The sequence below is a fragment of the Passer domesticus genome, chromosome 1 (genome assembly GCF_036417665.1).
Source record: "Passer domesticus isolate bPasDom1 chromosome 1, bPasDom1.hap1, whole genome shotgun sequence".
NCBI classification, from domain to species: Eukaryota; Metazoa; Chordata; class Aves; order Passeriformes; family Passeridae; genus Passer; species Passer domesticus.
The window spans coordinates 132,777,412-132,790,542 of NC_087474.1; the positions used below are offsets into that span (position 1 = coordinate 132,777,412).

Here is a 13,131-nt window from a genome sequence, read left to right on the forward strand (position 1 = left end):
TTTGTGGCACATCCAGTGCCCAGGCACAAAGTGCTCTATGCTACCAATGTTGCTGCTCCAGCAGATGGACCTACCAGCATGGAGAAAGGAACACCTGCAAGACCAAGCACTTCTCTCCCACTCTGAAAAAAGTAGGGACAATTGTCTGAAACAGTGTTGGTCACACATATTGAAGCAAAATATCACTGTAAATCCTTAGCAACTACCAATTCACCCTTATTCATTTCACTGCTTTTTCTGTATGGCTCTGTAAACCAGACATGAACAGCTTTCCATGGCCTTATGGATCACCACTGACCTAGACCTAAAGGCAGCAAGGACTGCATCACAGTGTTCTCTTTAAAGTATTTTAAAGTAGAAAAACCAGATTTTTTCCTCTGGAGGTACTCACATTTCTCATCACTGCATTATAGAAAGAAAACTGTTCAGAAATACGAGGTAAAAAGTATTTTGGATCCAATTAGAGTTTTTTTACACCATTTTAAAGGGATATGCATACATACATAAAAGATAAGGCTGGCTCAAATGTTTATCTTGCCAGCTTTACAAAGTCCAGTTTATAGAAGGTGATTGAACAATTTGCTCTCTATGTCAGTATGATGTAGGTATCAGCCACCTTATCTGCTGAAGCACAAAATAAAATTTAAGTAACCATCCAATCTTGACTGCTTGTTTTAACAGCACTGCCCATTTAAAGTTCAAATAATCTTTCATCCACCATGTAAAATAATGCATGAAAGATGGCAAAACACTGAGCTATATAATTTCACACATCAGTATCTGATCACTGAGGCATTTTACCTTCCCTCTGATTCTGTGTTTAGAGATTTATAACAGTCTTTTGTAACTATTAGGACCACTATGAAATGGTTTTAGTCTACTAGTAGATTTATATTTGCGTTCAATTAATTGGGCTGAAATCCTAATTCTGCTTAAACTAGCAGGAGCAGGATTTTTCCATCAACTTCAGCTGGGTCAGGATTTTATGGACATTAGACTCTGTGTGTTTTGAAAAACACAAATAAAAAGATCTGTATTTTCATTCAAAGTCCAAGCAACAGAAGTTGTTCAGTTTCCTGTCTTCATTAGTTTTGTTGTCAAACAACAAATACCACCCACACATGTACTTTTTAATACAATATGACAAATGTCACTGCAATAATCATTTGAGATTGGAAAGTTTGGCAAGGTGCCAGAGTAGTGAGAGTGATCCTATCGCAGATTGTTCAGCAGCAGCACTGGGTAACATTAAATTCCTGTGTGCTCTGCTTGGAAACATGCTACAGTGAAAAACATGAACACAAGATCATGAAATTAAAGCTGATTCCCAGAGGAGCTAATGAACATTCTTTTCATTCACCTTCTATTTCCTGTTCAATTTCTGTAAATAAACAAAAACACTTAAGAGTTTCTCTTTTGACCTATTGTCCTTCTGTAGTCTTTGGGCTGGCCTTAAGCTGCAGTATTAGTCAAGCTGCTCACTATTTTTAGAAATAAGCAATTCAATAAATCACTTGAAAGTATTATAAAGCCAATGTGGACTCATTCTGAGGGAATTTAAAAAAAAAGCAAAAAAAAACCAGCAGCATCATTGCTCAATCCACACAGTATTTACTTTACAAAGCAGACACCAAAGGACCAGCATGCTCTTGGCTGGCCAAGCAGCCAAACTCTCATCTTTGAGGCACCGATTTATCCCACAGTCTAGAAAGAGCTCTCTGGTGCTCTTATAACACTGGAATTTCTAATCTAGCAGCTGGAAAAACAGAGTAGGACTTGAGGGTTCAAAGCTGATTTACAGGATTCTTAGACTTCTCTGTAACCTTGGGTCTGAAGAAAGCTTGGAAGAGCATGGGATCAACAAAGGCACAGATGGTCTGTGCATCTGCACTTGTCACAGGACACATTACAAATGTTAATTACCAGCCCATGAAAAGCACTTTCTCAATACTTAGTTTTAAGATGAAAAAAAAAGTCACTTCTATCTCCAAGGAAGAACCAGGGAACTACAGGCTGGCTGGTCATCCTTACCTTGATCCCTGGGAAGGGATCACAAGGCAGGGAGGAGTGGGTGATACACCTGACAGTCATGCTGCCACCCAGAGAAACCTTGACAGATTAGAGAAATGAGCCAACAGGAACCTCAAGAAACCCAACCAAGGGAAATGTGAAGTCCTGGACCTGGGGAGGGACAATCCCAGGCACTAGTTTGTACTGGAGGCCAGCCAGCTGGAAAACAGCTCTGCAGAAAAGGTCCTGGGCTCCCAGTGGACAGGAAGCTGAACATAAGCCAGCAGTGGCAAAAAGCTGAACCATGTCCTGTGCTGCATTAGACAAAGTATTGACGGCAGGTGGAGGGAGGTGATCCTGTCCCCTCTGCTAAGGTACTGGGGAGGCCACACATGGAATGACAGGTTCAGTTCTGGGATCCCAAATACAGGAAAATACATGGACACACCAAAGAAAGTGCAGCAAAAGGCCACCAGAATGATTTCAACATGGAGAAGAAAAGGCTTTGGAGAAACCTCATTACAGTTTTCCAGTACCTCCAAAGTACAAAGGAAGGAGAGGGACTTTTTATATGGGCAGATAGTGACAGCATGAAGAGTAATGGTTTTAAAACGAAACGAGGACATTTAGAGTAGCTGTTAGGAAGAAATTCTTTACTCAGAGGGTGGTGAAGCACTGGAATAGGTGCCCAGAGAAGTGGTGGATGCCCCAGCCCTGAAGTGTTCAAGGCCAGGTTGGATGGAGCTCTGAGCAACCTGGTCTAGTCAGTGAGTGACATCCCTGCCCATGGCAAGAAGCTTGGAACTAAATAATCTTTATGGTACGTTTCATTTCAACCTGTTCTATGGTTCTGTGATAAGAGACTGGATTATCTCTCCTATGAGGAGAGCTGGGACTCTTCAGCCAGGAGAAGAGAGGGTTTAGGGGAATCTTGCCTAGAAATGCCTAGAAACACCTGAATGGAGGGAACACAGAACCAGGCTCTTCTCAGTGGTGCCCAGTGCCAGGACCAGAAGCAATGGTCACGCACACTGAAATACAGGAGGTTCCCTCTGACCATCAGGAAACACTCCTTCATTGTGAGGGTGACCCAGCAGTGGCACAGGTTGCCCAAAGAGGCTGTGGAGTCTCCCACCTTGAAGACATTCAAAACCCATCTGAACATGGTCCTGGGCAATCAGCTCTACATGACCCTACTGGAGCTGGGGGGTGGGCCAGGTGATCTCTCAAGGTCCCTTCCCAACTCAAACATTCTGTAACAGAGACTGAGCAGCACATCTCTATCCACTGGTACCTTCTGAATACCTGAAGGCTGTCAACTGATCACTCTCAACTGACCTCATTCTAGACAAAAAATAATATAGCAAATAAAGACCAGAACAGTTAGTAGTTACAGTTTTCTAATACAATTCCTTTCAGAGGCAAAGTGGTTTTGTTTGGTCTGTGTTCAAACAGCAACAAAATTACACTAAAACATCCCCAGCAAATTAGTCCCATTCATTCTTTATTAGGGGAAAGTGGAGAAAAAAAATACTATCTTATTTTCTCACCACCCCCAGGTCTGCCTCCAGTACTCTGTATTATGTATAAACTTTAAAATTTTGTCAAAAGTAAGAAAAAAAAATCCCAAGTCTAGCCATGAATTTTCCACATCAACTTCACTAGACAGTTCTTCACTTAAGAACAACAAGAAACCGAACAAAGTTTGAAATTTAAAAATTAATTAACTTTATCTACTCACAAAAATATGGCTAAGCTGCTGGTGTTTATCTGCCTCTCTCATCTCACCCTTTAATTGTTCCTCACAGTCCATAAGTGTCTATTCATATCTCATATTGCTCTTTGTAGAATTGGACAGACCAGGATCATGCTTGTTCTGAGTTTGCACACAGCCTAGCCCAACAGGCTCCATGTTCAGGACATGAGTTCTGGTGTTCTAATAACTAGCAATATTTATAAAAATAACATTATCATTATTAGTCTGAAAGGGAACATTTTATTTTCCTCTTAAGTTCCTAATACGTCTTGCAAGGTCTCTCCTCCACTAACAAATCTGGTATTTGAAGCTTGTATTTTGCAAATTGCCTCTGAAAATACATTTACACACACACATGAAAGCTAAATTAAATAACATTTGCTAATCAAGCAGGAAAACCCACTTTTTTTGTCCACAATGAGTATACAGCCCATTGAAACAGCAAAGCTGAAAGTCTGATCTAAAGGACAGCAATGAATTCACACCTGGCTTTAGAAAGAAGGAGCAAAAGAGAAGAGAGTGAATTCAACGCAGCTGAACAACACAACTAAAAGGCAACTGATTTCCTCCACACAAGCTCTAAAGATTCTTCTGCATCCCATATATCACACAGATGTCTTTATCTTTAAAAAAAAAAAAAAAAAAAGAAAAAAATCAACCCAAAACACACCAAACCACAAAAGCTGTGTCCAAAAGTATAATTTTTCATTAACTCCTACCAATGTGTGCCATCTCCACTCTGAAACCTCTGGATCAGACTTGTACATGCTCCTTACTTTGCACCTGTCATAAATTGCACTTCACAAGGTGGGTGAAACTGAGCCCAATGGTAAAGTGTAAGCACGAAGTCAAAGTCTTGTTTACACTGCTTGGGCTTTTGTATTCCTCTACCATCACTGCACAGCTCTCTGGGCCTTTAGTTTTCAGACTCTTTATATGATCATTTTCCACAATTTGGGGAGCTATGTATTTGTAGGACCAAATCCACTTGTGGGAAATTCATCCTTCTGAACTACGAAGAGGTGCTCACAAACAAGCCAGTATCTGTAACAGTTAGTTCCATGGGTGAGGAATAGGTGCAGCATCTATAATCAGCTGGATTAGGAATGTCCTGGGTCCAAACTCTCAGCCTGGGGACAGAAACTGGGAACTCAACTGGGCTGAACAGAAGAAAGCACCAACCCCTTTACTTTTCATACCAGCAGAGAAAACATTGCAACATGCTGGCATGTTGTCACAAGCCCATGTTCACTACTAGCCCACATTCTCAATCATAGCACTCTGATAGTTTACAGACAAATTAGCATAATTCTGCTACTTGCAGTGGGGTTTTCTTCCAAGTATCTGATAAAGTCAGCATTGGAGACTGCTGGTGGACCCTACTTCAAAAGTCCTTTCCCCATCATCAAACTCAGCAGTTTCCAGAGACTACATCAACCCAGCATGGTACTAACGTGGCTGTGATATCTGAACTAGGCTGCATACAAAAGATTAATTAAACAGGACTGCAAATTAACCCACGCTTCAAGACAAAGTACTAGCAATTACACTATTTATACTTTTTCATCTCATTTTAAATGACTGAAAATCCAAATGCAGCCAAAGCAAATATGGGCTGCACAAAAAGGGTTTCATGTGCAAAATGAGTCTGCATAAATCAGCACCTTGGTGTAATTAGTTTCCATATAGAGATTAATTAACTAGTTCTGATAAAGTAAAAAACCACAGCACTTCTCAACAAGGCTTTACAGGCTCTCCAAGACTCTCTGCTTATTCTGCCATTACCCACCAGCAACACAGAGCATACTTGTGCTGCTTCCAGCAAGGTAGCATAGCAGGGGAGAACAAGCAACAAAAACGTTCTCCAGTGTTCTCCTCCTGGAGAGCTACACAGCTACATACACAGCAACATACAGACACAATTTATCTTCCCCATGACCACCAGTCTCCCTTTTTTGCCATTTTTTCTCTCTTTCCACAACTTCAGAAACTGGAGAAATAATATTTAGATTTATAAGATACTTCATCCTCTCTATCCCCATGCTTAAGAGTGAGGGTCAAAAGTAGACTACCAAAGGCGCAGTCACACAGTGGACTCCAGAAAGATCTGAACTCTGGACTCCAGAAAGATCTGGAGCAGAGACTGTAAGACCTGATAGTGCCAGTACTTTGCTGATTTTAACTAGTGGACCAAATTCTCAGGCACCTTTTAACAATATTAATTCCATTGCTGACCCTGTGATGCTTTCATCCATGTATCACGGGCAGTCCATAGAAGTGACTTTGTCACGAACCCCCAAAATCTCTAGTTTTGAAATGTTGTTCCACACAGACATCAAGTGTACATGTGAATACACACCAGAACACCGTGTGATGTTTTTAACTACATTATCCAGATAGCACACACTGCAAAACCCAGATCATGTTGCTTTCAAGTCCAAATAAATTCTGAAGCTCTTTAGGATTTCTCTTATTATGAAGGTATTGGTCAATACAACAATTTATGCCGTCTCTCAGGAGTGGACACCTTTTCAATATACTTTGCTCCCAGTCCCCAGTTCAGAAGTCTGTGTCTGGAAGTCAAATGCTGCTGACTCTGTGCCACTTCTCCATTTGCAAGGAATTCCAGCTGACAAACCACAACCAGACCGTGCCAGTCCTATTACTCTCCCAATGCTTTGCAGTTGGACCTCAGTATCCATTTTATGTCTGCTTCTCTCATTAACAGAAACACAACCTGCTTGGAAAACCCACCTTCCGACACACTCAGGGCCATATAGCCAGAGCTATTTTGGGGAAGCACCTTTGCAGTTCAGTCATTTCAGGCTTAAAAGCATTCAGAAACACAATGCCAAAGGCAGAGAAGTTTAATTTGTTGCTTTAAAATTACTTGGAAGAACCCTCCCATAAGCTTTGAGAACTCCCACAGTCACAATCTCTAAAGAAATACACAGAAACCAAAGGTAACTTATTTACAATGTTAAATTTTAAGCCCTCCCAGTTTATAATACTCAAAAGTATAAACAGAGAAAGCAGAAACTGAGCAGATAATGACAGTTAGAAACATTCCTGCAAAGAGGGTAAATATGTGCACCTGGTTATCAACGGTGACTTGACAGTTTATTATGTACACTAAATGTAGCCCAACAGGCATTACTACACTAATCTCACCTATGAGGTAGGTTTACTATTCAAGGAAGTAAACACATGCAAGCACAATATTTTTGTATGTATGCATACTCCTAGGTGTAAGGCAGAAATACCAGCAACCTCTACCAGTCCTACTACTTGAAAGCATGTTGAGGGTTGACAAAGAGGACAGCACACTCCCATGTTATATGCAGATTATACCTATGTAATCCAGTTATGTTTCAGTTCATTGTGCTCCACTTGAGAATTTCACTCTTTTTTCCTATCAGTACACCCAGGAAGTTCCTCTAAGCCTCCTCTACCACTTAAGACCTTCTTTACTAAGGGGAGAATGACGGGACCAGAAGCCCAACATGGTGCCCTTCATCCTAAGGCTATCACTCAAGTGCCAAGTGCTGGTTCTGTTGCAAAAAAGTTGTTTCAGGCCTCAGTACCATGGATGGTCTGACCCAGACACCATAACCACAATTCATGGCATTTGATAGACTCAGTGACAAGCTACAGTCCAATGACCCAGCTGTGTCAGACTGATTCTCTCAGTGCTGTAACAAAACTGCTCTGAAGTAATATGTGGATAACATGCATTTCTGCTGCCATTTTCCTTTCTATACTGTTTGTTTTGGATAAGTTTCCTTCTTTTTCCCCACATCTGTGGATACAGGAAAGACCCCAATGGTAATAGAGCGCTCCTAACTATCCAGTCCTGAACTCTTATTAAGTAAGAATTATTACCCAGACTGGAAAAAAATAAAAATCAATTCAAATGGGTACCCTTTAAACTTTCATACACATTTATTTTTCATAACCGGTGCACATCTACCACACGAATCCTCTGTACTACTATACATAGATTTAATCCTACTACCCTGGTTATCCCAAGAGAAAAATAATTACAGAAAACGCTTCATAATAATATCATTAAGCCTAAATCTGCAGGATCTCAGCCAGTGGGTGTGTTCATCAGGTTGTTCCAAACCGCACCGATTTCAGCGCACTGCCCGCGCACGCTTCGATGGGATTTGAATCGGGCCTCTGCACAGAAGGGCTGCATTCCTAAACTTTCCACAGGTCGCCCACCCAGGCCTCCTGACCAGGGCCACCCGCGCTCGCAGGAGCCCTGTCCGGCCCGGCAGCTCGCACGCCCCGCGGGCACAGCTCTCCCAACACCTCTGCGCACCCGGCCGGGCGAACATCCCTCCAACCGCGCCAGCCGCGCGCTTCGCCCAGCCAAGGCTCCACTCCCGATGCTCAAACTCCGTCAGACCCCGCTGGCTCCCCACGCCCCCCGCCCGCTTTTAGCCAGCCGTCCCCGCCGCCCGCTTCGCCTGGGACTCGCGGAGGGCCGGCCGGCCCGCCCGGCGCCGGAGTCCCCCGCAGCCTGCCGGTGCCAGCCCGCTCCCAGCCCCGCCGCCGGCCCCAGGCCGCCCCCAGCGCTCGCCGGCCCGGCCCGCCTCGCCGGCCCCGCGCCCGGCCCGGGCCCCTCAGCCGCCCCCGCCCGCTCCCTCCCGGGACGCACCTTAAGGCTCCCCCGGAGGGGGCCCTTGCCGTGGCCGGCCAGCGCCGGGGGGGCGCTCCCCAGGCCGCCCTCCTCCTCCTCCTCTTCCTCCTCCACCTCAACCACCACGTCCTCGTCTTCGTCCTCTTCCTCCAGCGCCGCAGCGGAGCCCTCCCGCCGGGGCGGCCTCCAGGCGCTCTCGGGCTTGGGGGGCCGGACCGCGTCCACCTGCGGCGCCGCCGCGCTCAGCCGCCGGCTGCCCATGCTGGAGCGCTTGGCCAAGCGCCGCGCCTGCATGGTGCCTCCGCCCGGCCGGCCCGGCCCGGCCGCCTCCCGCCGCGCTCAGCCCCGGCCGCGGGCAGCGGCCCCGCCGAGCTGCCCAAGGGGCGGCGGCGGCGCTCACCGGCGGGCGGCGGTGGGTGTGTGCGGCGGGCGCGCCGCGGCCATGGGGGCCCGCGACCGCGGCCAGGCGGGCCCGCAGCCGGCGTGGCCGGCCCGCCGCTCGCCCACCTGCTCCCGGCGCCCTCCTTCTCCGCCGGCTGCCCGCCCGGCCCGGCCCGGCCCGGCTGTCGGGCGCAGCGCGCGGTCCCCTCCCGCTCGCCCTTCCTCGCCGCCGCCGGTCCCCGGCGCCAAAACCCGGACTGGATTCCCTCCGGCCGCGGCTCCGCCAGGCGCGGGGCGCTGGGGCCGCGCTGCCTTCGCCGGGCGCCGCGGGCGGATTTGGCTGCCGGGCAGGCCGGCCCCCGCCGCCCACCCGCCTCGCCCCGGGAGCGCCCTGCCGGGGGAGCGGCGCGCCGGGCCGGCCCTGCCGCCTGGGCTGGGCTCGCACGGCAGGCGGGCCGGGGGCGCCCGGCTCGACATTGCGGTGCTGCAGCGTGTCCGGAGAAGGGCAACAAAGCTGGAGAAGGGTCTGGAGCACAAGTCCTGTGAGGAGTGGCTGAGGGAGCGGGAGTTGTTTAGCCTGGAGAGAAGGAGGCTCAGGAGGGACCTTAGTGTTCTCTACAAGTCCCTGAAAGGAGGTTGTAGCCAGGTAGAGGGTGGCTTTTCGCCTCGGATAAGCAGTGACAGGACGAGAGGATAAAGTCTTAAGCTACGCCAGGGGAGGTTTGAGTTGGACATCAGAAGGAATTCCTTCATAGAAAGGGTGTTTAGACATGGGAACGAGCAGTCCAGGGAAGGTGGTGGAGGGAGTCGCCGTCCCTGGAGGTGCTTAAGGAAAGACTGGAAATGGCACTTGATACTATAATTTAGTTGACACGGTGGTGTTCAGTCATACATCGGATTTGATGATCTCAGAGGTCTTTATCAACCTAATGGATTCTGTGACAACCTCCGCCTGCAGAACAGGCTGTCAGATTTCTCGGGCCTCAGTAAAATAAAATTCTTTCACTTGTCCCCCCTGAAAAAGATAAATGGGGAAAAATTGAACTTTTGAAGAAAAAAAATGAAATTAAGAAATTGGTTTTTTCAAGATCAATAACTGAAGCAGTGGTATCTATACCCTGTTGGGAAGAAAATTATCTGAGACAGTTAGGGATGTAATTTCGGGTTTAAATTATGTGCTTAAAGCTTTAAAATACCTTCCTGAAAAGCTTTTTTAAAAAAAAAATTAAAATAGTTTCCAAACAGTCTGAAGTTACTGTGGCCAGCATTTAAATTTGCTACAGGCAAATGCCATTCATTAATGCCTCCTGGGATTGAATTATACTCAAGGTTGTCACATGTTTTCCTAAACTCTTCCTCCATAAGTCTTAAGTCTGCATTTACATGTTATTTTTGAGCCATATGTATATTCTTTTCCATCTACAAGTGAATTACAGTCATTCCCTTCTCAGTGTTGAGTACTTTTCTCCCTGCACATTCTGTTCTAGAGACCTGCCAACAGGCCAAATGTACACATATTGTCAGCATGGGGCCAAGCTTCACCCTAGGCTAATTCATTCCTTTCAAAAAGTAATGGTGTTTTTTATTCTGGAATATAGCATACAGCATTTTATAGGCAAGAAATTATACATAATAAAGTACCCATTCTTAAAGAAATACTGAAGTTACTTTTCATGTCAAACTCTAAGTTGTTTGAATTCTCTCAACTCAAGCCACAAACCAGTTGTTTGCATTCATTATTTCAAGGTTCCCACAGATCTCGGTCAAGATCTGCAACAAAATTGCTGGCAAATTCTGGCATATCAGGGCTTCCAGCAGTATTACTCTACCCCTCCAAAAGTGTCCTTTCCAGATGTTTTGCCTGTGCTTTGACCACCAGCTGCATTGCAATGTCCACTCAGCCCATCTCAGCAGAACGGCAGCCAAAACTCCTGGAACACACTGCCATAAGAGGTTGTCTTTTTTCCTGCCACTACATGTGTACTTAGCTTCTTGGCACCTGGCTGAGTGGATCAGTCATAGTTTTTTGAAGCTGATGTTGCATAAAGGAGAGATCTGTGGAAGAAAAAAAAAACACATGAGAGAAATTATTTTTTTTGGTTTTATTCCTGTGCTGAATGTTCAGATTTAGAGTTTAGATTTGACATGATTAAATCATGCTTAGGTTTTACCTTAAACATGAATTTCCACATTAATTTCAATCACAGTCATAGTTCCTTATACTTTAAAGGCATGGAAATAGAATGCTAGTTTTCAAATTATTTGAAATGTTTTGTATCATTTGAACACCATCTGAATCTAATTGTGATCTTTCCTAGCGGTCTGTGTTCACAGTTATCTGAATGATAATTATGTAACTAAGGGTCTCAATCCTATACAGGGGTATATATATGCTAAGATACTTCCTTAACTTTCTCAAAGTCCTGTATGTTTTAATTGCAGCAAAACAAGAAACAAATTTAGAAACTATATGCAGCAAGTGTGTTATCATTGAATTGGAATATATGTGCTAGCATGAACACCACAAATAACAGAATAGAAACCAAAGGATCTCCTGCAGAAAACAGTGGTGATAGCTGGGCTTGTACAGGCACATCTGTTAACTCTCATGACAGCTCACACTTCAGCCTCTCTTTGAACTCCCTAATCAGCCTTTTTTGCCAGGTTTGTTCTGGGATTTGCTGTAAGGTACAGCTAACTTGACACCTCTTGCCCCAAGGTTTGGTGGGTGAATATAAATGCAGAGCTTGTTAACCAATTATCAGGCTTTTAGTTGTCAGTTCAACAATTGCTTCAAGAATTACTTAGCAGTGTTCTCTGGTTTGGGAGCATGGTGGCAGGAGGCAGAGAGGCTCAGGCAGGTTCTCAGGAACACACAGAACATCCCAGGCCTGCCAGCCTGCCTGCAGGAGGATGCTCCATGCCCCAAAATGCTGCCTCTTCCCCACAGGACTCTACCAGATCATGGCCCATTAGATCTCAAAGTAGAGCAGGACAGCATGTGAGCCGTACAAGAGCTGGTCAGGGTGACAGAGGAAAATTGTAACCAAATTCTGATGGAAGGAAAGGTGCCAAAATAGTTTTGGGATCCAGAGGGAATGACAATCCAGAGTTCACTAGGCTGATGGCCAGGTCAGTCCCAGGAAGGGGTTTAGAGAAGACTGACTTTCAATTAGTAATCTGAGCTGCTAATGTTTTTTATTCCTGTTGGGTTATCAAATGCAATGAGAAGCCGGTGTTGACAACTCTGCAACAGATTGGTTAAAGATTTCTAGCACTTCTCGGGAGAGCCAGATTGGAGCTGTAGTAGGAATAACTTCTCTCACAATATTTGATACAAACAAAAGATAGAAATGACTGTTTGCTCCATTTCTTCTAGTCTGCCTGACTTGCAGTATGTATGGAGCTGAAGCTGAACCCTTGCTGTCCTTCCAGTGCTTCCCAGGGGAGTTAAATTATGGAGGAAGTCAGGGAGTCCTAGATACAGCCTTCTTCTATATCTTTACATTCACAAACAGTTAAGAGTCAAACACAGGTCACAATCCGCTATCACACATCAACATTTTTTGCCTGGGACTCAGCACTCTTGGGGTGATCTGCTGAACAATTCTGTCCCATAGCCACAGCCTCATAACAAGTAAACTCTTGTGATATATGGGGGAATACGGTATCACTTAGCTCAACACAGATATCTCATGATTGTACCACAGCATAATATGCCTCTAACGCAAGTACAGGCTCTGGCTGGAATAAGAGCTGTTTGCATGTCAATGATTTCTAAGCTTATTAAAAGTTAATGTGCACATCCACACTCCCTTTGTGTACACAGCTCTCCAACACAGCAGAAATGTTTCAGATGCTTCTTTGCCTCTAACCTTAACAATCAGTTCATACTTCCAAAAATGAAATTTCTCTCTAAAGACATGTGAGACAATTTGAATGATAAGTACATATAAGCATATCTATCTCCCTCTAGAAGTTCTTCTGGAGCAAGTGAAATTGAATTACACTGACAGCTTTTCAGTTCATCTTGAATAATTATTGTCTAACTTCCTTCAGTATACCCACTCGGCAGCTCTTTGCACCAGCCACAGAAAAAAAATCTGGTTTTCTCTAGCACTGCCTTAACCACTCTGCGCTGATTAACATCAGGTGTTGTATTATGGTACATATTTTTCATAAACATTTCCTTTAGTCCATTGTTCAGTTAAGTATTCCTCGAATTTTAATATAATTATTTACTGATCTGTTTGACATTTTGTTCTATTCAGCAGCTGCTACTGTGATCACGACTGCAGGCAAAGCTTGCCTGACATCACATCAAGGGAACAAGTTC

At 45.0% G+C, this 13,131-nt stretch overlaps 1 protein-coding gene across 1 annotated transcript in view; it reads right to left on the minus strand.

The window, feature by feature from the left end:
• ZNF704 (zinc finger protein 704) overlaps nt 1-8,861 on the minus strand; it is a 102,173-nt gene extending 93,312 nt beyond the window's left edge. Inside the window, exon 1 of the mRNA XM_064390122.1 lies at nt 8,433-8,861. Within this exon, the coding sequence (XP_064246192.1) occupies nt 8,433-8,708 (276 nt within the window). The 5' untranslated portion in view covers nt 8,709-8,861. The remainder of the gene's footprint in view (nt 1-8,432) is intronic.
• Between the last annotated feature and the right edge of the window lie 4,270 nt (nt 8,862-13,131).